Here is a 22,990-nt window from a genome sequence, read left to right on the forward strand (position 1 = left end):
GGGAATTGAACTCAGTTCCACAGTTTCCCAGGACCAAAGTCCACCACCCTAACCACTAGGCCACTCCTCCACTCTATGTACCTTTGTGATCCACATAGTTGTAGGCGGAATAGGAATTTCGTAATAAAATAAAAAATAAATTTGGGCTTTAGCCCGCTCCAGATAAAAGGCCAATGCCCTCTTGCTGTCCAAAGTGTGCAGTTGCTTTCGTAAGGATGGGGCATGGGGCTTTGGGAAGAAACACCTGCCTGGTTAAGATGGAACTACATCACCACCTTAGGAAATAACTTAGGATGTGTGCAAGAATGTCTGTTGTGATGAAATCTGTGTAAGGCGGATCAGCTACTAGGGCCTGGAGCTCACTATTCTGCGGATTGAAGTGACCATCACAAAAAAACAAAACCTTCCAATCAGAAACTTCAGACGATAGGTAGCAAGCGGCTCAAAAGGAGCTTTCATCAGCTGGGTGAGGACAACACTGAGATCCCATGACAATGTAGGGAGCTTGATGGTAGATCTGAGTAACATCAAACCCCTTATGAATCAAACAACTAAAGGCTGAGCAGAGATGGGTTTACCTTCCACATGGTGATAGTAAGCACCACTTACACCAATGTGAAACCTTAGGGAGTTGGTTTTAAGACCAGACTTTTGCTTAGACAAAGAGAAAGGATCTAGGGTCCTGCCCTCATACCAGACAGCAAACTTTTTTCACTTAAAATTATAACACCTCTTAGTGGTATCTTTCCTGGAAGCAAAATGCGGGAGACACCCTCATTCAGTTGGAGGGAATCAACTTCTAACTTTTCAACATCTAAGATGTGAGGACTAAGACTGAAGGCTGGGATGCCCTGTTTGGACTAGGACTTAAGGCTGGGATGCAGAAGGAACCCCTTATCCTGAGTGATGAAAAATGGAACACACACCAGCCTTTATGGGTCCCAGACAGACAAGTACAGCAGTAGAGGGAACCAAATCTGCCTCTGCCGATGAGGATCACGGTTCTTTTATCCTGCTTAACATTCAGAGAAGTTCTTGATATGAGAGGGGCAGGAGGATATGCATACAGGAGACTCTGCTCCCAATCTGAGAGAATGGCATCTGAGGCTAGTTTGTTGTGTGATCCCAGGCTGGAACAGTACTGAGGAACTTTGTTGATTAGCTGAGTGGCAAAACTCTATTGAGGTGGTGCCCCACTCTCGAAAGATCTTTTGGACTATGTCCATATGTTGACAGACCACTCATGCAGTTGCGTGATCCTTCTCTGCCTGTCTAACAGTTACTCTTCCCTGCCAGGTTAAGTGGCTCTGAGTACCATGCTGCTGCTGGCTGCCCAATTCCACATCCAGATTGATTCTTGATACAAGATGCTGATCCCATGCTTCAATGCTTGTTGACATAATGCACTGCAACATGACTGTCCATTTGAATGAGCATAAGAGAACATTAATAGCTATACTGGGTCACACCAACAGTCCATCTAGCCCAGTATCCTGTTTCTAACAGTGGTCAATCCAGGTTACAAGTAACTGGCAGAATCCCAAATAGTAGCAAGATTCCATGCTACCAATCCCAGGGCAAGCAGTGGCTCCTGTACTAGTTGCAAAGGAAATTAAATCAGATCTGAACTTCACAGAGAGTGCAAAAAAGACCTAATAGTAATGTATCATCCATCCAAATTGCACTGTTTTCTAATATAAGTTTGGAGGAAAAGACCTCAAAGATCTCTGAACAAGACAAAATAAGTAAATGTCTGTTCGCTGTGGGTTCAGTTTGTATCATAGGTCAGAAAACAAATTAACAGAATAGTGCTTTATATGTGATTTAAAGAATAATGCAGTGTAAATAACATTCATGGAAATATCAAAGGTTGGCTTAAATTCAAAATGAACACGCAGCAGCACTGAAAGTAATTTATTTTTGCCAGACACAACTCGGTTTACCTATAAAATTGTGAGCTGACTTGCTTACATAAGAGAATTTCTTGCAGACGGCATAGAGAACCCCTGAAGAAGCCATGACATTATAATAATCCATCTTATTTTCCATCCTCTCTCTAATAACTCCTAGCATAGTTTGCTTTTTTGGCCCCACTGGACAGATGATTTCACTGTATTTTCTATGATGACGCTTCTCTAGCCAACTTCTGAAAGACTTTCACAGAGTTTCAAATGGCCCAAAGTTCCAGGAGGTCGACATGATGCTGAAACTCCTGAGAGGACCGTTGACAAGTATGGAGGTCATCTACATAAGCTCCCCAGCCCAGACTGGATGCATCTGTCACCAATGTCTTATGGGAAGAGAAATTTGGAATTGAAGTCCCATCATCAAATTGGATTGAATCGTCCACCAAGACAGAGACTTCTCTAGTGATGGAGCAATATCATTATCTGCAAGGTTCCATGTGGCTTGCGACCGCTGGGAAGCTAGGGTCCCAGTGGGCCGGTATCAAATGAAGGTGTGCAATGGATGCAACATGCACAGTTGAGGCCATGTAGCCTAGCAAACTGTAGATTTGTCATACTGATACCTTCTGGCTCTGGCAAACTTGTACTGATACAGAAACTAACGTGTCTGCTCAAAAGCTCAGGTCTGAGACATTTTAAGCAGAGCTCCTATGATCCAATTGTTGTAAGAAGGAAGGGAGACCTGAGGAAGTAGGATCACAAACCCTACCAGCCCCAACATTTTTTCTGCTTTGATTCTTGTGCCCCTTCCACCGAGATTTTTTTTTAATTTTTTAAACCAGCCAATTGTTCAGGCAAGACAACAATGTGCTGCAACTACTGAGAGACAGCTGGTGAAAACTCTGGGGGCAGACATGTGAAATGGCAAGATGCAGTACTAGTAGTGGTGCATCCTTACTCAGAATGTTACTGCATGTGGTTCCCAAACTTTTTCAGATCACGGCACCCTTCGAATCAGAGCAATTTTTCACGGCACCCCCCCCCCCCCCACACACACACACACACTGATCTTGCCCCGCCTCCACACACACAGGTCTCCAGCCTTTTCTCTGTACAAATATAAGAGTGCTAGGGTGTCCCTATAACCAGTCCCTCCAAACGATTACGGATTACGATTTCTAACAAATTACTACTCTACCTATGAAAAATTATTCCATTATACTTCCTTTGTGTACATCCGTATGCTTCACAAGCCAGCATGTTTAAAAATATAAGTGAGATTAAATAAAAAATGCTAACAACAATAAAGAATGACAACTTGGATGCAGCTGCTCATAGGTTTGCTCGCTATGTTTTGAATAGGAAGGGGAAAAGACTGACCAATTGGTTTTAACTTTTTTACTTCATCCAGTCTCCTATTTTCATCCAACCTCCTTGGCAGTCACCTCTGCGAGTCCTGAAGGTTGTTGGCTCAGTGTCCCCAGTGGCAGTGACAACATAGTAACATAGTAGATGACGACAGAGAAAGACCTGTACGGTCCCATCCAGTCTGCCCAACAAGATAAACTCATATGTGCTACTTCATGTGTATACCTGACATTGATTTGTATCTGCTATTTTCAGGGCACAGACCGTAGAAGTCTGCCCAGCTCTAGCCCCGCCTCCCAACCACTAGCCTCGCCACCCAACCTCCGCTAGGCTTCTGAGGATCCATTCCTTCTGAACAGGATTCTTTGGTTTATCCCATGCATTTTTGAATTCCGTTACCGTTTTCATCTCCACCACCTCCAGCGGGAGGGTATTCCAAGTATCCTCCACTCTCTCCGTGAAAAAATACTTCCTGACATTTTTCTCGAGTCTACCCACTTCAATCTCACTTCATCTCCTCTAGTTCTACTGTCTTCCTATCTGCAGAAAAGGTTTGTTTGCGGATTAATACCTTTCAAATATTTGAACGTCTGTATTCCTCCAGGGTATACATGTTCAGGTCTGCAAGTCTCTCCTCATATGTCTTGTAACGCAAATCCCATACCATTTTTGTAGCTTTTCTTTGCACCGCTTCAATTCTTTCTACATCCTTAGCAAGATACGGCCTCCAAAACTGAACACAATACTCCAGGTGGAGCCTCACCAACAACTTATACAGGGGCATCAACACCTCCTTTCTTCTGCTGGTCACACCTCTCTCTATACTGCCTAGAAACATTCTGGCTGCGGCCACCGCCTTGTCACACTGTTTTGTCGCCTTCAAATCCTCAGAGACTATCACCCCAAGATCCCTCTTCCCATCTGTACATATCAGACTCTCACCGCCTAACACATACGTCTCCCGTGGATTTCTACTCCCTAAGTGCATCACTTTGCATTTCTTCGCATTGAATTTTAATTGCTAAACCTTAGACCATTCCTCCAGCTTCTGCAGATCCTTTTTCATGTTTTCCACTCCCTCCTGGGTATCCACTGTTACAAATCTTAGTATCATCCACAAAAAGGCAAACTTTACCTTCTAACCCTTCAGCAACGTCACTCACAAGTATACTGAACAGAATCGGCCCCAGCACCGATCCCTGAGGCACTCCACTACTCACCTTTCCCTCATCCGAGCAAATTCCATTAATCACCACTCTCTGGCATCTGTACCGTCAAAAAGTTCCTAATCCAGTTCACCACGTCGGATCCTATCTTCAGCCTGTCAAGTTTATTCAAGAGCCTCCTGTGGGAAACCGTGTCAAAAGCTTTGCTGAAATCTAAGTAGATTACGTCTATAGCATGTCCATGATTCAATTCTCTAGTCACCCAGTCAAAAAATTCAATGAGATTCGTTTGGCACGATTTACCTTTGGTAAAACCATGTTGTCTCTGATCTTGCAACTTATTGGCTTCAAGGAAATTCACTATCCTTTCCTTCAGCATCGCTTCCATTACTTTTCCAATAACCAAAGTGAGGCTTACTGGCCTGTAGTTTCCAGCTTCTTCCCTATCACCACTTCTGTGAAGAGGGGCCACATCTGCTCTTCTCCAATCCCACGGAACCTCTCCCGTCTCCAAGGATTTGTTAAACAAATCTTTAAGAGGACCCGCCAGAACCTCTCTGAGCTCCCTCAATATCCTAGGGTGGATCCCGTCCGGTTCCATGGCTTTGTCCACCTTTAGGTTTTCAAGTTGTTCATACACACTCTCTTCTGTGAACGGTGCTATATCCACTCCATTCTCATATGTACTTTTGCCAGTCAATCGTGGTCCTTCTTCAGGATTTTCTTCTGTGAAAACAGAACAGAAGTATCTGTTCAGCAAATTTGCTTTTTCTTCATCATTATCTACATAGCAGTTCGCAACATCTTTCAGTCTCACAAAATCCCTTTTTAGTCTTCCTCTTTTCACTAATATACCTGAAGAAATGTTTTGTCACCCCTCCTTACATTTCTAGCCATTAGTTCTTCCGCTTTCGCCAGACGTAGCTCTCTCTTGGCTTCTTTCAGTTTCATCCGGTATTCCTCGCCGTGTTTCTCTTGAGTTTTTCTGTTATTTCAGGAACGCCAACCCTTTAGCCATTATTTTCTCAGCCACTTGCTTGGAGAACCATATCAGTTTCCTTTTTCTCTTGCTTTTATTTACTCTCCTTAAATAAAGGTCTGTGGCCATATTTATAGCTTTTCAGCCTGGACCACTGCCTTCCACTTCTAGTATGTCCTCCCAGCCCATCAGCTCCTTCCTCAGGTATTCCCCCATTTTACTAAAGTCAGCATGCTTGAAATCCAGGACTTTGAGTATTGAGCAACCGTCCTCCACTTCAGCTGTCATATCAAACTGTTTGATGGTCACTGCTGCCCAGGTGGGCACCCACTCAGACATTTCACACACTATCCCCGTTTGTGAGCACCAAATCCAGCGTCGCTCCCTCCCTCATGGGTTCGGTCACCATTTGTCTGAGCAGAGCACTTTGAAAAGCATCCACGCTCTCTCTACTTCTTTCCGATTCCGCAGATGGAACCTTCCAATCTACATCCGGCAGACTGAAATCTCCCAGCAACAGCACCTTTCTTTCCCAACTTTTGAATATCTGTGATCAGATCTTTATCTAGTTCCTCCAATTGTGTTGGATGTCTGTAGACAACACCCATGTGGACAGAGGTTCTATCATCTCTTAAGGTGATTCATATCGCTTCTTCCTTTCCCCAGGCCCCTGTCATTTCTCACATACAGAGCTACTCCTCCATCTTTAGGACCATCTCTATCCTTCCTACATAGATTATAGCCTGGTATGTTTGCATCCCATTCATGGGAACCATTGAGCCATGTCTTCGTGATTGCAACAACATCTAAGTCTGCTTCCAACATCAGGGCTTGAAGGTCATGAACTTTACTGCTTAGACTGCAAGCGTTTGTGGTCATTGCTTTCCATCTACATTTCAGTGGAATTTTTATCTTCTGTTTAGTTTCTTGTTTAGTCTCACTTTCTGCTGTGTTGGTAAGAAGTGATTTACTAAGATAGCGAATGATACATACCTGTAGCAGGTGTTCTCCGAGGACAGCAGGCTGATTGTTCTCACGACTGGGGTTGACGTCCACGGCAGCCCCCACCAACCGGAACAAAACTTTACGGGTGGTCCCGCACGCAGGGTACGCCCACCGCGCATGCGCGGCCGTCTTCCCGCCCGTGCGTGACCGTTCCCGCTCAGTTGAATGACAAGCAAAAATGAGTAAAACGCAACTCCAAAGGGGAGGAGGGAGGGTAGGTGAGAACAATCAGCCTGCTGTCCTCGGAGAACACCTGCTACAGGTATGTATCATTCGCTTTCTCCGAGGACAAGCAGGCTGCTTGTTCTCACGACTGGGGTATCCCTAGCTCTCAGGCTCACTCAAAACAAGAACCCAGGTCAATTGAACCTCGCAACGGCGAGGGTATAAAAGAAATTGACCTACGAAGAACAACTAACAGAGTGCAGCCTGACCAGAATAAATTCGGGTCCTGGAGGGTGGAGTTGGATTTAAACCCCAAACAGATTCTGCAGCACCGACTGCCCGAACCGACTGTCGCGTCGGGTATCCTGCTGGAGGCAGTAATGTGATGTGAATGTGTGGACAGATGACCACGTCGCAGCCTTGCAAATCTCTTCAATAGTGGCTGACTTCAAGTGAGCCACCGACGCTGCCATGGCTCTGACACTATGAGCCATGACATGACCCTCAAGAGTCAGCCCAGCCTGGGCGTAAGTGAAGGAAATGCAATCTGCTAGCCAATTGGAGATGGTGCGTTTCCCGACAGCGGCCCCTTTCCTATTGGGGTCGAAAGAAACAAACAATTGGCCGGACTGTCTGTGGGGCTGTGTCCGCTCCAAGTAGAAGGCCAATGCTCTTTTGCAGTCCAATGTGTGCAACTGACGTTCAGCAGGGCGGGTATGCGGTCTGGGAAAGAATGTTGGCAAGACAATTGACTGGTTAAGATGGAACTCCGACACCACCTTTGGCAGGAACTTAGGGTGAGTACGGAGCACTACTCTGTTATGATGAAATTTAGTATATGGAGCATGAGCTACCAGGGCTTGAAGCTCACTGACCCTACGAGCTGAAGTAACTGCCACCAAGAAAATGACCTTCCAGGTCAAGTACTTCAGATGGCATGAATTCAGTGGCTCAAAAGGAGGTTTCATCAGCTGGGTGAGGACGACATTGAGATCCCATGACACTGCAGGAGGCTTGACAGGGGGCTTTGACAAAAGCAAGCCTCTCATGAATCGAACGACTAAAGGCTCTCCAGAGATGGCTTTACCCTCTACACGAAGATGGTAAGCACTAATCGCACTAAGGTGATTCCTTACTGAGTTGGTCTTGAGGCCAGACTCTGATAAGTGCAGAAGGTATTCAAGCAGGTTCTGTGCAGGACAAGAACGAGGTTCTAGGGCCTTGCTCTCACACCAAACGACAAACCTCCTCCACTTGAAAAAGTAACTCTTTTTAGTGGAATCCTTCCTAGAGGCAAGCAAGACACGGGAGACACCCTCAGACAGACCCAACGAAGCGAAGTCTACGCCCTCAACATCCAGGCCGTGAGAGCCAGAGACTGAAGGTTGGGGTGCAGAAGCGCTCCGTCGTTCTGCGAAATGAGAGTCGGAAAACACTCCAATCTCCACGGTTCTTCTGAGGACAACTCCAGAAGAAGAGGGAACCAGATCTGGCGGGGCCAAAAAGGCGCTATCAGAATCATGGTGCCGTGGTCTTGCTTGAGCTTCAGTAAGGTCTTCCCCACCAAAGGTATGGGAGGATAAGCATACAGCAGGCCGGTCCCCCAATGGAGGAGAAAGGCATCCGACGCTAGCCTGTCGTGTGCCTGTAGTCTGGAACAGAACAGAGGAAGCTTGTGGTTGGTCTGAGAGGCGAAAAGGTCCACCGAGGGGGTGCCCCACTCTCGGAAGATCTTGCGTACCACTCTGGAATGGAGCGACCACTCGTGCGGTTGCATGACTCTGCTCAGTCTGTCGGCCAGACCGTTGTTTACACCTGCCAGGTATGTGGCTTGGAGAAGCATGCCGAACTGGCAAGCCCAACGCCACATCCCGACGGCTTCCTGACACAGGGGGCGAGATCCGGTGCCCCCCTGCTTGTTGATGTAATACATTGCAACCTGATTGTCTGTCCGAATTTGGATAATTTGACAGGACAGCCGATCTCTGAAAGCCTTCAGTGCGTTCCAGACCGCTCGGAGCTCCAGGAGGTTGATCTGCAGATCCTTTTCCTGGAGGGACCACAGTCCTTGGGTGTGAAGCCCATCAACATGAGCTCCCCATCCCAGGCGAGATGCATTCCATCGTCAGCACCTTCGTGGGCTGCGGAATTTAGAATGGGCGTCCCCAGATTAAATTGGTCCGAATGGTCCACCAGTGCAGTGAAGTGCGGCAACTGGTGGAGAGGCGGATGGCATCTTCTAGATTCCCGGTGGCTTGGCACCACTGGGAAGCTAGGGTCCATTGAGCAGATCTCATGTGAAGACGAGCCATGGGAGTCACATGAACTGTGGAGGCCATATGACCTAGGAGTCTCAACATCTGCCGAGCTGTGATCTGCTGAGACGCTCTGGTCTGAGAAGCCAGGGACAGGAAGTTGTTGGCCCTCGCTTCGGGAAGGAAGGCCTGAGCCGTCTGAGTATTCAGCAGAGCTCCTATGAATTCCAGAGATTTGGCTGGCTGGAGATGGGACTTTGGGTAACTTATCACAACCCCCAGCAGCTCCAGGAGGTGAATAGTGCACTGCATGGACCGGAGAGCTCCTGCCTCCGAGGTGTTCTTTACCAGCCAATCGTCGAGATATGGGAACACGTGCACTCCCAGCTTGCGTAGATACGCCGCGACCACCACGAGGCACTTCGTGAACACCCGCGGGGCAGAGGCGAGCCCAAAGGGCAGCACACAATACTGAAAGTGCCGTATCCCCAGACGGAATCTGAGATACTGTCTGTGAGCTGGCAGTATCGGGATGTGAGTGTATGCGTCCTTTAAATCCAGGGAACATAGCCAATCGTTTTTCTGAATCATTGGTAGAAGGGTGCCCAAGGAAAGCATCCTGAACTTCTCTTTGACCAGGTATTTGTTCAGGCCTCTCAGGTCTAGGATGGGGCGCATCCCCCCTGTTTTCTTTTCCACAAGGAAGTACCTGGAATAGAATCCCTGCCCTTCCTGCCCGGGTGGTACGGGCTCGACCGCATTGGCGCTGAGAAGGGCGGAGAGTTCCTCTGCAAGTACCTGCTTGTGATGGGAGCTGAAGGATTGGGCTCCCGGAGGACAATTTGGTGGAGTGGAGGCCAAATTCAGGGCGTATCCGCACCGCACTATTTGGAGAACCCACTGGTCTGAGGTTATAAGAGGCCACCTTTGGTGAAAAAATTTTAACCTCCCCCCGACTGGCAGATCGTCCGGTACGGACACTTTGATGGCGGCTATGTTCCCGTGGATCCAGTCAAAAGCCCGTCCCCGGCTTTTGCTGTGGAGGCCCAGGGGGCTGCTTAGGCGCACGCTGTTGACGGGAACAAGCGCGCTGGGACTGTCCCTGTGCCTGATGAGGCCTTTGGGCCGGCTGGGTGTACCTACGCTTGTTATAGGCGTAGGGCGCGGCCTGCCTGGCCCGGGAAAAACGTCCACCTGCTGAGGTGGATGCTGAAGGCGCCCGGTGGGAGAGTTTGTCGAGGGCGGTTTCCCGCTGATGCAGTTGGTCCACCAACTGCTCGACCTTCTCACCAAAAAATATTATCCCCCCGGCAAGGGACATCGGCCAGTCTCTGCTGGGTGCGGTTGTCCAGGTCAGAGGCACGCAGCCATGTGAGCCTGCGCATCACTATACCTTGGGCCGCAGCACGAGATGCCATGTCACAGGTGTCATAGATACCCCTGGACAGGAACTTTCTGCACGCCTTCAGCTGCCTGACCACCTCCTGAAAAGGCCTGGACTGCTCCGGTGGGAGCTTATCGACCAGGTCCGCCAGTTGCTTCACATTGTTCCGCATGTGTATGCTCGTGTAGAGCTGATAAGACTGGATGCGGGTCACGAGCATGGAAGATTGGTAGGCCTTCCTCCCAAACGAGTCCAGAGTGCGGGACTCCCGCCCCGGGGGCGCCGAAGCGGTATCCCTCGAACTCCGTGCCCTCTTGAGAGCAGAGTCCACGACCACCGAGTCATGAGGCAATTGAGGCCGCATTAACTCTGGGTCCGAGTGGATCCTGTATTGGGACTCCGCTTTCTTGGGGATGGTGGGATTAGATAATGGTCTCAACCAGTTCCGAAGCAGTGTCTCTTTGAGGACATTGTGCAGCGGCACCGTGGAGAACTCTCTAGGTGGTGATGGATAGTCGAGGACCTCGAGCATCTCAGCCCTTGGCTCATCCACAGAGACCACGGGGAAGGGAATGCAAATAGACATATCCCTGACGAAGGAGGCAAAGGAGAGGCTCTCAGGTGGCGAGAGCTTTCTCTCTGGTGAAGGAGTGGGGTCGGAGGGAAGGCCCACAGTCTCCTCTGAGGAGAAATATCTGGGGTCCTCCTCCTCCCCCCACGAGGCCTGTTCCTCGGTGTCGGACATGAGCTCCTGCAGCTCAGTACTCAACCGGGCCTGGCTCGACGTTGAGGCACCGAGGCCTCAGTGGCGTCGTCGAGCGGTGGACTCCCATGCCGGCGGGGATGAAGCTCCCTCCATCGATGTCGACTCCACCTGCGTGGCGGTCGAGACTGGCGCCGCAAGCGGCGTCGAAGGCCTTGGCACCGGGCTAGAGCACGCCGGCGCCTCCATCAACGGCGCTGAGGGCGCAAGCACCCCCGGCGCCGGCACAGACTGGCGCATCAGCCCTTCCAGGATCCCCGGAAGGATGGCTTGGAGGCACTCGTCTAGGCCCGCAGTTGGGAAAGGCGAGGGGGCCGGTAGAGGTGTCGGGGCCGGAAGCTGGTCGGGTCCAGGAGATGGCACCGAAGTGCTGGCACCCTGGCGTGACGATACCTCTACCACCGAGGGGGACCTCTCCTCGGCGTCGAATCATCCCTGGCGCCGGGAGCCGGATGTGCCGTGGGCGACCGATGACGGTGCTTCTTTGCCTTTTTACGGTGCCTGTCATCGGCGCTTGGTGGAATAGAAGAGGAGGAAGTAGATCCCCCTCGGCCTCGAGGGATCGGGTCCGACAGGGTTCGGTCCCGAGGGCCCTGGGTAGAGGGAGTGACCGGGGTAGAGGGAGTGACCGGGGCCGATTGCCCACGCGGCCTCTCACCCCTGCCGTCTCCGTAGGACCGGCGGGCCGACGGGACCTGTGCTCCTGGGGTCGGTGCCGATTTCATGGACATCGGTACCGAAGACCCGGCCGTCGATACCGATGCCGGCGAAGTCGACGGGCCGGCGCAAGTTCCAAAAAGACGGTCCCGTAGAACTTGCCTCGCTACCTGTGTCCATTTCCGGAGACCGAGAAACAAGGTGCACGTCTTGGTATCGTGCTCCGGCCCGAGGCACTGGAGGCACCAAGCGTGAGTGTCGGTCTGCGAGATATGCCGGCCGCACCAACCACACTTTTTAAATCCACTCGGGACCTTCGAGGACATCGACGGAAAAATCGTGTCGGCGAAGTCAAAGTCGTCGATGGTGGCGGCAAAATTCACACCTCGAAAATAAATCGATCGCAAGATGCCCCCGCTAAAAGACGAGGGAAAAACAAAGTTCTGCGGTTTTTTTTTTAGACAAAATAAAATAGAAAACGGAGAACAACGAAGGAGAAAAAAAAACTCACGGCGAAAGCGCGATCCGGTTTCCGGGGCTGACAGAGAGAGAGACGAACGCTGCTCTCTCCAGCGCGGAAAAGAAAAAACTGAGCGGGAACGGTCGCGCACGGGCGGGAAGATGGCCGCGCATGCGCGGTGGGCGTACCCTGCGTGCGGGACCGCCCGCAAAGTTTTGTTCCGGTTGGTGGGGGCTGCCGTGGACGTCAACCCCAGTCGTGAGAACAAGCAGCCTGCTTGTCCTCGAAGAATGTTGTTTTCACTTCTTTCTTTTCTACTGACGCATCTTGTCTTTAGCTTTAGCTGGGGGTGACCACTTGAAGTGAACTGCCTACATATGCCACCCCCGCCTTCTAGTTTAAATGCCTAGAAATATATTGTCTGAATTTCTCCCCAAGAAAAGGATTTTTTTCCTGCCAGAGTGAGATGCAGTCCATCATTTCAGTATAGTCTTTTGTTTTTCCATGTATTGCCCCAACCTCCTATGTACCAAAATCCTTCTTTGTGACACCATGCTTTGAGCCAGTTATTGAAATTCTCAGTACTTTGCAATCTTTTCTCTCCCTTTCCAAAGGTAGGTAGTACCTTTGGACAAAAAGGAAAAAAAAAAAAAAAAAAAGCAAGAGTGGGGCCGCAGCAGCCTTTAGGCATGGGCCGTCGGTTCTGCTGGTCCTCTGCGCCCGCTGATGTCAACTTCCAGTGTCGGTGGCAGAGGACCGGCAAAATGGAGAGCACATGCTTGAAGGCTGCTGCAGCCCTGCACTTGCTTTTTTTGTTGTTTTTCTGCTGCTGCTGTCTGCATTAGCGGTTCGGGTAGGAAAGAGGTCGGGATTTACCATGGCACCCCAGAGAGTTCGCTGCAGTGCACCAGGGTGCCGCGGTGCACAGTTTGAGAAACAATGCTTTAGATCCATAGAGCATAGCCATTCATTTTCCTCCTAATTAAGGAGTAGGGTGCCCAGGGAAGCCATCCTAAACTTCTCCTTTGCTAGTTATTTGTTCAGAGGTCTTAGATCTAGAATGGGGCGAAATCCCCATGTCTTCTTAGGCACCAGGAAATATTTGAAGTAAAATTCTACCCTCTTTTCCCCTGGTGGGATGGGTTCAACCACTCTGGCCTACAAGAAGGAAGAGAGTTCCTGTATAAGTAATTGCCAGTACTGATAGCTTAATCTCAATGCTCTCGGTGGGCAATCTGGGGGAAGCTTACACCAATGAAGGGCATAGCCTGCCTGGACTACTTTTAGAACACTCTAGGTCTAAGGTTACAAGGGGCCACCTTGTCTGGAAAAAATTCAGCCTCCTCCTACTGGTAGGTCATTCGGAACAGGCTTTACTATGGCTATACTCTCCTAGAGCCAGTGAAAAGCCTATCCCTTGTTTTGACTGGGGAGCCAATAGGGATTTCTAAGCTCTCTGCTGCTGTCAGGGGCAAGAGCTCTGGGTAAATCTCTTACCTGCACCCTTCTCCTCCACTGCTAACTGCAGACTCCGTTCCTTTTATCTTTATGCACCAAATGCCTGGAATAGACTTCCTCAGCCTGTACGTCAAGCTCCATCTCTGGTTGTCTTCAAATCTAGGCTAAAAGCCCACCTTTTAGATGTCGCTTTTAACTCCTAACCCCTTACTCACTTGTTCCGTACCCATTTTTATCATTCACACCTTTGTAACTCCCTTATCCCTAATTTGTCCTGTTTGTCTGTCCTAGTTAGATTGTAAGCTCTTTCGAGCAGGGACCGTCTCTTTGTCCAGTGTACAGCGCTGCATATGTCTAGTAGCACTACAGAAATGATAAGTAGTAGTAGTGGCTGGCTGGCTGGGATCGAGAGGGAGGAGTATCTATGCCTGTGCAAGCAGTAGGATCTCTGCTGCCCTCCTGAAAGAGGAGGCAGTAGAAGAAGTAGGCCAAGATAATGACCTCATGGTATCAGTATGGTTCTGGATGAATTCGGCAACTTCCTCTACTTTGTCACCAAGAAGATTGTCTCGCCGGCAGGGGACATTCACCAGCTTCTTCTAGGTCAGACATGCAGCCAGGAGAGAGTCTACGCACTCCAATACCCATCATAGAGGCCCTAAAAGCCATATCAAAAGCATTACAGGTTGCCTGAGCCATGTGCTTTTTGCACTTCTGCTTGGCTACTAGCTGAAAGAACTATGCAACCTCCTCAGGTGGCAGTGTGTCTGCAAATTCCACCACACTGTTCACTAGGTTTCATAAGTTGTGCTCATGAAGAGCTGGTAAGAATGTATGCAGGATGAGAGCACAGCATTCTAAAAAGCCTTCCTCCCAAAAGACGCCAGTGTCCAAGCCTACCTCCCCAGGGCTACCAAGGAGCGAGTCTTGAAAATCTTTACTCTTTTGAGGGCAGATTTGACAACCATGGAGTGGTACGGAAGCTGAAGCTTCTTGAATCTGGGAGCCTTTTGGACTCTATACATAGTGACTTACCAAGATCACAAGGAGCAGCAGTGGGATTTCAACAGGGCAACTCTGGATGGCAAGACTGGTGCTCTAACCACTAGGTTACTCATCCACTCCCAACTGAAATGGTACGAACTTAGTCATCTCCCTTAAAAAGTCAGAAGGACAGCTACTCAGTGGGAAATAACCTCCTTTAGTGAGGTAGTATGAGGTCTGATGGGATGCCAGGGGACCCCTCCTCCAAAAGGAATTCTGGCTCCTTGTCAGACTCCCAGAACAGTTCAAATCAGACTTTAAAAAGCTCTCAGTATGAGACTTGAGTCAGTGCCTGCCCCGAGCCACTGGCCTGAAGTCCAGAATCTGGGAAGAAGTGCCAAGGGCAGGATGTCCTCATCTGCCCCAAGAGTTACTTCCTGATACACTGGACAATGCCACCCTCTTCACTGGTGCCCTTTGAGGCATCTGTGAACGGCGGACAAATGCTGCATAGGCCTCCAGGTTGGGTTGAGGATCCACCGGGGGTTGACACACAGCATTGCATTGGTCAAAACTCCTCCTGCAGCATGAACCAAATCCGCCCAAGGCCCGTCATCGGTAAACGCCGGGGCCTAGCCAGTTGTGTAAAGTCCTACGCAGACATCGGTGTCGAATTGGAGACCTGGTCCTAGCTTGATGGAGGCTGGTGCCTCTGCTCCAGTGCCTTGGAGGGTGAACTACCCTCGGTGCAGACATTTTTTAAATTATGGGCAGCATCAACATCCCAGTGCACTAGGTGCAGTACCTCGGCAAGGACCTATGCCCAACATCAAAACATCTTGGCACTGACAGATGACAAATCCTTACGAGTCCTTGATGCAGGTTTGGAAGATAGCGACGTTAGTGGCCCTATCGATGCTTGATGTCAAAACAGATGGAGACCTTGATGCTGATGCTTCTGATATCAAAGTCATCAAAGTCAATGGACCAATCTTGTGGTGCAAAATTACTCTTCCAATCCAATCTACTGTTATATCCCTCAAAATCCCAATACTTTGGTTCACAGTGACTTACAAGAAGAACAGAGAAGGAAGAATACATTATCAACTGGTTCTGTCAGAGGAAGAGAAATTAGGTCTTACCTGATAATTCTTTCCATTAGTCCTTCCTGTTATTCCAGAATCTGTGCTATAGTTGTGTCCATCAACCAGCAGGTGGGGATAGAGGACTGAAAACAAAGCAAAGACATCTCTTGGCATACAGTCCAGCTCCTCCGTATTTACATAGACAAAAAGTAGATAAACTCAGAAAACACACAAACAACCAATTCCTTGCTAACCAAACACTAACCAGACAAGTAAACATGTGTGGACCTTTCTCCTCTAACAACTTGTAGAGAACAAGAGATAAGCAGGAAGAACCGTGACAATGTGACAGTCGATATTTGACCCATTACTTCACACCAACTAAACATCTCAAACCTTAGGAAGGCCTCTGGAATAGTGGAAAGGACTAATGGAAAGAAAATTATCAGGTAAGACCTATTTTCTCCTTCCATTACATAGCTTCCCACTATTTCAGAATCTGTGGGATGTTTAAAAGCAATCCCTAGAGTGGGTGGGATCTCGTCGCCACCTTGCAAATATCAATGGCCAATCTGGGGCTATGCGAATTATTTGAATCTGGTGCAATGCAATCCTTTTCTACATGTGGCCTACCAGCAGCACAGCACCAACTGCCACTGAGCCCAGTTCTTTCACTTTGGCATTATTTTCGTCGCCATCAAGTCCAGAAGTAGAGAACCCTATCGGTCTACTAACAGCTGAAAACCCTGGCTGCATAGTTCCCATTCTCCTGGGTCCAAGTAGTGCCTTCTAAGAAAGTCCACCTCCACATTCCAGGACCCACAAACGTGAGCTGCCAACAAGCAGAGATGATTTTCCTCTGCCCAACTCATGAGAAAGGCTGCCCCCACTGCCGCTGGACAGTTGTGGGTCCTGCCTTGCTTGTTGATATAAGCCACAGCCATTGCACTGTCAGAGAAGACTCAGACCTGGGCCCCCGCCAGAAAGGGAATGAAGCCACGTAAGGCATTCCACACTGCCTTGAGCTCCAAGCAACTTACTGACCACTGAGACTCCTGTTCTGTCCAGCTGCCCTGCGCCAGATAGAACTTGTAATGAGCCCTCCAACCCAACTTGCTGGCTGCTGTCACCACCTCCCACTGCATTATCAGAAAGAGAGCTCCAATGGTTAAATTCCTGGGTGACAACCATTGCATATTCCATCTGGCAACCAACATCCAAGGAAGATGAAGATCATACTTGTGTGACATAGGAGACCAGCGGCTGAGAAGAGACTCCTGTAATGGCCGCACATGAGCCCTTGCCCATGACACCACTTACATCGCCGCTGTCACTGATGCCAGAACCTAAACGTGGTTCTAGACCTTGGCCCTGCCTTCACTGAGAAGATGAAGCTGTTAGGCTGCTCTTCTCGAAATTGATCACCCAACTCAATGACTGCAGAAAACGACAACTTTGTCCATCGCCGCTATGATGTCTGAATAGGATGATGCACAAATGAGCCAGTCACTGAGATATGGGTGAAATCTGATTCCCTGGTGCCGAAGGAAGGCCGCCGCTACCACCACAACCTTGGTAAACATTCTTGGTGTTGCGATGAGACCAAAGAGCAAAGCCCTGAACTGGAAGTGATGGCCCAACATTGCAAAATGTAGAAACTTTGATGCAGCAGCCTTATGGGTATATGCAAGTACACCTCCTTGAGATTAAGGGTGGTGAGAAATTCTCCCACTTGAACTAAGGCTATGACTGCTCTTAGTGTTTCCATGCAAAAGGTGCCTTCCATCTTTGGGACAATGAAGTAGATGGAGTATCTGCCTTGTCCCTGACAGGGACTCCCTGTTCAGTCTGGAGAACTGGAACAATGGCCTGGAGTGCAAGGAATCTACGGTGGCCTGAACACTGACCGCCTTGTTCCCTTTTGAAAAGACAGGATTGACCGGGCATTAGAACTCCCAACTTGTAACCTTCTGTAACAATATCCAGAACCCACTGGTAAGACGTGATTTTAGCTCACTCCTCCCGAAAGTCCTGAAGACATCCTCCCACTGGAGGGAGAGAATTTTGAACCAGCCTCGCATCACTACGAAGCTCTGGAGGCACTTGGTGCTCTAGCTGACTGAAAGGATGACTTCCATTCCGCACAAAAAGACTGCCGTGCCTGAAAGCGGGACTTCTGACTGCATTGCTGACGACAGGCCAATAACGTCTGCTGTCTCGAAATAAAGATCCAGAGCCCCCTGAAAACGAATTACCAGAGGCTCTCAGCTTATCCTCCAACAACCACTGTGGCTTAGTTTCCTCCAGTTCTTTTGCCAAGTTACCAAGATCTTCTCCAAATAGCCACTTGCCCTGAGGTCCTGTCACACCTGAACACTTTTTAAAACCATGAGGAAGGAACAGAGGCAGGAAAAATGAAAGAGTCAACTCACTAAAAAAAAAAAAACAAAAGCCAAGATGGCATGTGTGAGGGAGAGACCACGAACGGTGTCCTCTCAGCTCTAAGTAAAAACTACCTGGTCCCACACCACAGCAGGTAATATGCATGTGTGCACATGTGTGGTGGACAGTCCCAAAAGCTTCAAGAAATAAAACACTGGGGTGCAATCTCTGCTGAGGGTTCTGTCATGTGACAACACCCAGATGTGACAATATGATGTCCAGCTTGTCTTTGGAGAATACAAATCTCATTATCAGATGTATAAAATAATTAAACAAACACCCCAATTACTAAGTTGCACATTGTATTAACTCACTTCTAATTCAATAATAGTTTCAACATGACCTAATTTGTTACGGTTCAAGGAATCGGCCACCACTCATAGATCAACTTATTGCAATCAGCTTTCTAAACCATTTTTTTTTAAACAATTGTATTAGACAATCACATCTAGCAGCTTACAGGCTACAAGTTATCCCTCTTAACTACAAGAGCCTTAAGAAAATGTTTAGCCCTACCACTAACTTTTTATGCCAGGAGTCGAGAATTCCTGAACCTGGGCTACTGTAAAGCATATCAGCTCAGCAAATGCAGGAGCTCCAGACCCATCTGACAAAGTTAATTCTAGCTGGCCGATATTCAGCGCTATTTAACTGGCCATGAGCCATTCCTGGCTGGTTAAATAGCACTTAGACAGCTAAGCGCTAACATTCAGTACAAGATAGTCAGTTATCTCCGCTGAATAATAACTGCTAGCCACAAATATTCAGCACTTAGCCAGCTAAGTTTAGCGGCCAAATCGGATTGCCCTAAATAGCAGTCCTATCTTTGGCCGCTATAATCTTAACTGGCCAACACTGAATATTATCAGCTGGTTAAGTTTAAGCCAGTCAAAAAATAAATAAAGGATATTCAATGCTGGTCACAGAGACGACAATGCATTGAATATCTGGACTCAGGACCAAGTGTAGCACTTAGCTGGCCTGCCTCCTGCAGGCTGAACATTGGCCAGTAGATGTCCCTCAGTAACAGGAGGCAGTAATTTTTTTCCTTTTAAGTAAAGGATTTTGTTACCTTGCCCATTAGCTTGAGTTGTAGTTGGTGCACCAGCTGGAGCTGCAGGAGGTGGCTGAGCTTGCTGCTGGTAATAGTGAGCATAGTAAGCTGCCCACGCTGAATTAGGGTCTGCTCCTGGTTTACCTAAGAAATTGATCATCCTCAGTGTAAGGTATACTTTTGAGGAATAAAGCTACAGAAAAGCTTTAATCAGCATACTTTTTGCACAAAACGTTTAATGGTACACAATCCATAAACATGTAAACTTAACAGATTTCTTTTCTCTACAAAAAATATCATTAAGTATAAATGATTTAACAAACACACTGTGCACAATGTGGTTTGTGATAGTGACCTGGGAGGACAAATTCTTCTAAGAAATGTTCATTTTATAGCAAAAGACAAGTATCCAAGATATGGTTGTACACCATGTGGCAGGATGAAAGTGATTTTAGCAGGATATATTTAAAAGCCTTTGCTTCAGAAGCCTCAGCACCTTTGCTGAAACTTTTTCACCCAGATAATCTTACTGTAACAACACTGTCAACAAGACTACCAGATTTGATTAAAAATCATTTTCACACTGTAAAGATATCCACTTACTGAACAAGCTTGCATTCGTTTTCCATGCAGGCTGACATCTTGGTGGAATAGTATTTCCAAAACTAATGGTCAACCAGGCCTGCACTTTAAATGGATTTTCCAGATACTCCAAAGTAATTTTTAGTATGAAGCCCTGCATCCTAATAATCCACTAGTCTTTAAAGACACGCTCATCTTTAGTCTTGCCTCAGAATATTTTCGCAAATTTCATTTTGCAGATTTGAAAACTCGTCTGTCAAGACAGCTACAGGAAGACAAAAGCCTCAAAGAACAGGGAGATTCTAGAGAAAAAGATCTGAATCAAAATTTGAACATATGTTGGTACTGACCAGCAAAAGCCCTCTAAAGGGATCTAAACTTGGCGTTACTGTGGTTAATCTAAGTAAGGCTCTCTTGCTTCAGTTTCAGATAAAGGGAAAACTGAACAGTATAATGGAGAAATTAGATCTTGCCTGATGATGATCTTTCCTTGGGTTGCTCCACACCACTCCAGACACATAGGTTTATGCTTTCCTGCCAGTGGATGGAGACTGCAAACCACTAGTTTGATGACATTATCCTGCAAATACTAGCTGGCTGTGGACTGTAACAAAAGGGCAATGGAGGCAAGTTGCCACCAAGTCCAAATTTAGCCCAAAGAAGGAAAAATTTTTTTTTTTAAAGCATTCACACTTTTGTCTTACTATCAGGGCCGAGTTGTGAATTGGTCTGGGGGAGTCCTATAGAAAATTTGTCTCTTCAGATCAGACTACTTGTGTGTATCTGGTTGTGTGGAAAGTACTAAAGCAGTGACTAATGAAGACGGGGCTCTGAACTCTGCATGTTTGCTCCAAGTCTGTCCTGCCATGCCTAAACATCTAGCTTATAATGAGCAAAGAAATGAGGTAGCAATGATCTGTACATTGCCATGGGAAGATGCCTGCACCTAAGTCAAATGCTATCAAACTATGGTATCTTTCTGTCCATGTACAAGATACGTCATCACAATAATCCAATGGCCTACTGTTGTCTTAGGTGCTGCTCCCACCTCCCTGGACCCACTAAAAGAGCACATAATAGCTATACTGGGTCAGACTAATGGTCCATCCAGCCCAGTATACTGTTTCCAATCCAGAAATCCAAATAGTAGCAACATTCTATGCTACCAATCCCAGAGCAACAAGTGACTTCCCCATGTCTTGCTCTCAATAGCACACTGTGGACTTTTCCTCCAGGAACTTGTCCAAACCCTTTTTAAACCCAGATATGCTAACCACTGTTACCACATCCTCCAGCAACGAGTTCCAGAGCTTAACTATTCTTTGATGGAAAAAAATATTTCCTCCTATTTGTTTTTAAAGCATTTCCACATAATTTCATTGAGTCTTCCCTGGTCTTTGTACTTTTTGAAAGAATGAAAAATCGATTCACTTTTACCGGTTCTTCCGGGTTAATAGTAAGCTTGCTAAGGCGACCCTTTAAAGATACACCCACTGCCCATTTTTTAATCCACAAAAAACAAAATGCAGTAACCAGAGCCATATTCTTGGTAAAACCCCATACCAAATCAGAGTCTACCAGGAAGGCTACGTCCATCCCCAAATCCGACAGCCCTGTCACTTTCCTACTACTGCTCAGGCAACAGCTTTGTCCAGTGGAAACAGGCCTGGGCCACATGAAGTAGCACCCTCCACCCCCACATAAGGCTAATAATGCAGTGTATAACTCAAAGAGGTCATGGTAAAGGCGGTGAAGATGTTCAATGTCAGGAGCATCAGGAGTGATTAAGGCCTCAACCAAATCAAGTATATGCAGAATCCTGGCTTGTAAGTAGGGGATGTGCACCTCAGGCACAGGAGCCAGGTGAATCAGTAGACTATTTTACTGTGCAAACATTTCTGAAACCAGTCATATGGAAATATCATCCCTGTATATCCTTTATAATGCAGTCACCTCAAAGGCCTGCTTCAGCAACAAATCCATCCTCCAATCTTGTAAACCCATCAGGGCCATGCCCCTGTCCACAGTGGTCTTGGTTACTGCAGACACTGCGCATTCACCACTGAAAGACATGTGACCTCCCTTTCCTCCATGGGAATTGGATACAAATACACCATGAATCTTGCTGCCTTCAAACCTGCATCCAGGGTGTGTCCCACTGCTGCTATGATCTCACTCTATGCCAGTGGTTCTCAAACCTGAACCTGTAGGCACCCCAGGCAGTCAGGTTTTTGGGATATCAGCAATGAATATTCATGAGAAATACCTGCATGCACTGCCTCCACTGCATGCAGATCTCATGAATATTTACTGTGGATAGCCCATACACCTGATTGGCTGGGGTGCCTCCAGGATAGGGTTGGGAACCACTGATGGGAAAATTAGGTTCTTACCTTGGTAATTTTTTTTCCTTTAGTCACAGCAGATGAATCCATTAACTGATGGGTTGTATCCGCCTACCAGCAGGTGGAGATAGAGAACACTGAAAAACCATAGTGCCTCTTGGACGGCTAGCCCCCAACTGCCTTCAGTATTTGAGATTTCCAAAGCAGAGTGAACCATAAAGGTATAATAACATAAACTTTCCTCACAGCGAACAATCGCCCCAGAACAGGAACATCAAAGGAGGGACGATCTCAACCTCCTGTACTAGAACATCATGTAGAAATTCTGATAACTGTTTTCCAACTTCTCCCAATGAGATTTATATCTACATGAAAGATCTGAACAAAAAACAAAGTCAGACAGGGAGGGATCATGGATTCATCTGCTGTGACTAAAGGAAAGAAAATTACCAAGGTAAGAACCTAATTTTCCCTTCCTTGTCATCAGCAGCAGATGAATCCATTAACTGATGGGATGTACAAAAGCACTCCCTAAATAGGGTGGGAACAGGCCACACCACGAGCCAATACTTGAGCTCCAAAAACAGCGTCCTGCTTCGCTGCAACATCCAGCTTGTAATGCCGGGCAAAAGAGAGCTGAGAAGCCCAAGTAGCCGCACTACAGATCTCTTGAAGAGAGAGTGCACCCATTTCAGCCCACGAGGAGGAAATGGCTCTCGTGGAATGCACCTTAAACGCTTCAGGCGGAGACTGACCTGAAAGCAGATACACAGAAAAAATGACTTCCTTGAGCCAACGGGCTATAGTGGCCTTAGACGCCGGGCCTCCACACCGAGGACCTGACAAAAAGACAAAAAGGTGATCAGAAGTCCTGAAGTCATTTGACATCTGTAGATACTGCAACAGCGCTCTGCGGACATCCAGAAGATGT

At 47.7% G+C, this 22,990-nt stretch overlaps 1 protein-coding gene across 3 annotated transcripts in view; it reads right to left on the reverse strand.

Annotated features, from left to right (window-relative positions):
* The window catches only part of FUBP1 (far upstream element binding protein 1), a 238,211-nt gene that overhangs the window by 55,145 nt on the left and 160,076 nt on the right, over positions 1 to 22,990 (reverse strand). For 2 of the 3 annotated variants that reach the window (XM_030206527.1, XM_030206525.1), the window contains one exon: positions 19,151 to 19,276. The exons of the other annotated variant lie outside the window; for it this stretch is intronic. In XM_030206527.1, the coding sequence (XP_030062387.1) occupies positions 19,151 to 19,276 (126 nt within the window). The remainder of the gene's footprint in view (positions 1 to 19,150; positions 19,277 to 22,990) is intronic. 3 annotated transcript variants of the gene reach the window in all.

This window comes from Microcaecilia unicolor, chromosome 6 (assembly GCF_901765095.1).
Source record: "Microcaecilia unicolor chromosome 6, aMicUni1.1, whole genome shotgun sequence".
Classification (NCBI taxonomy): domain Eukaryota; kingdom Metazoa; phylum Chordata; class Amphibia; order Gymnophiona; family Siphonopidae; genus Microcaecilia; species Microcaecilia unicolor.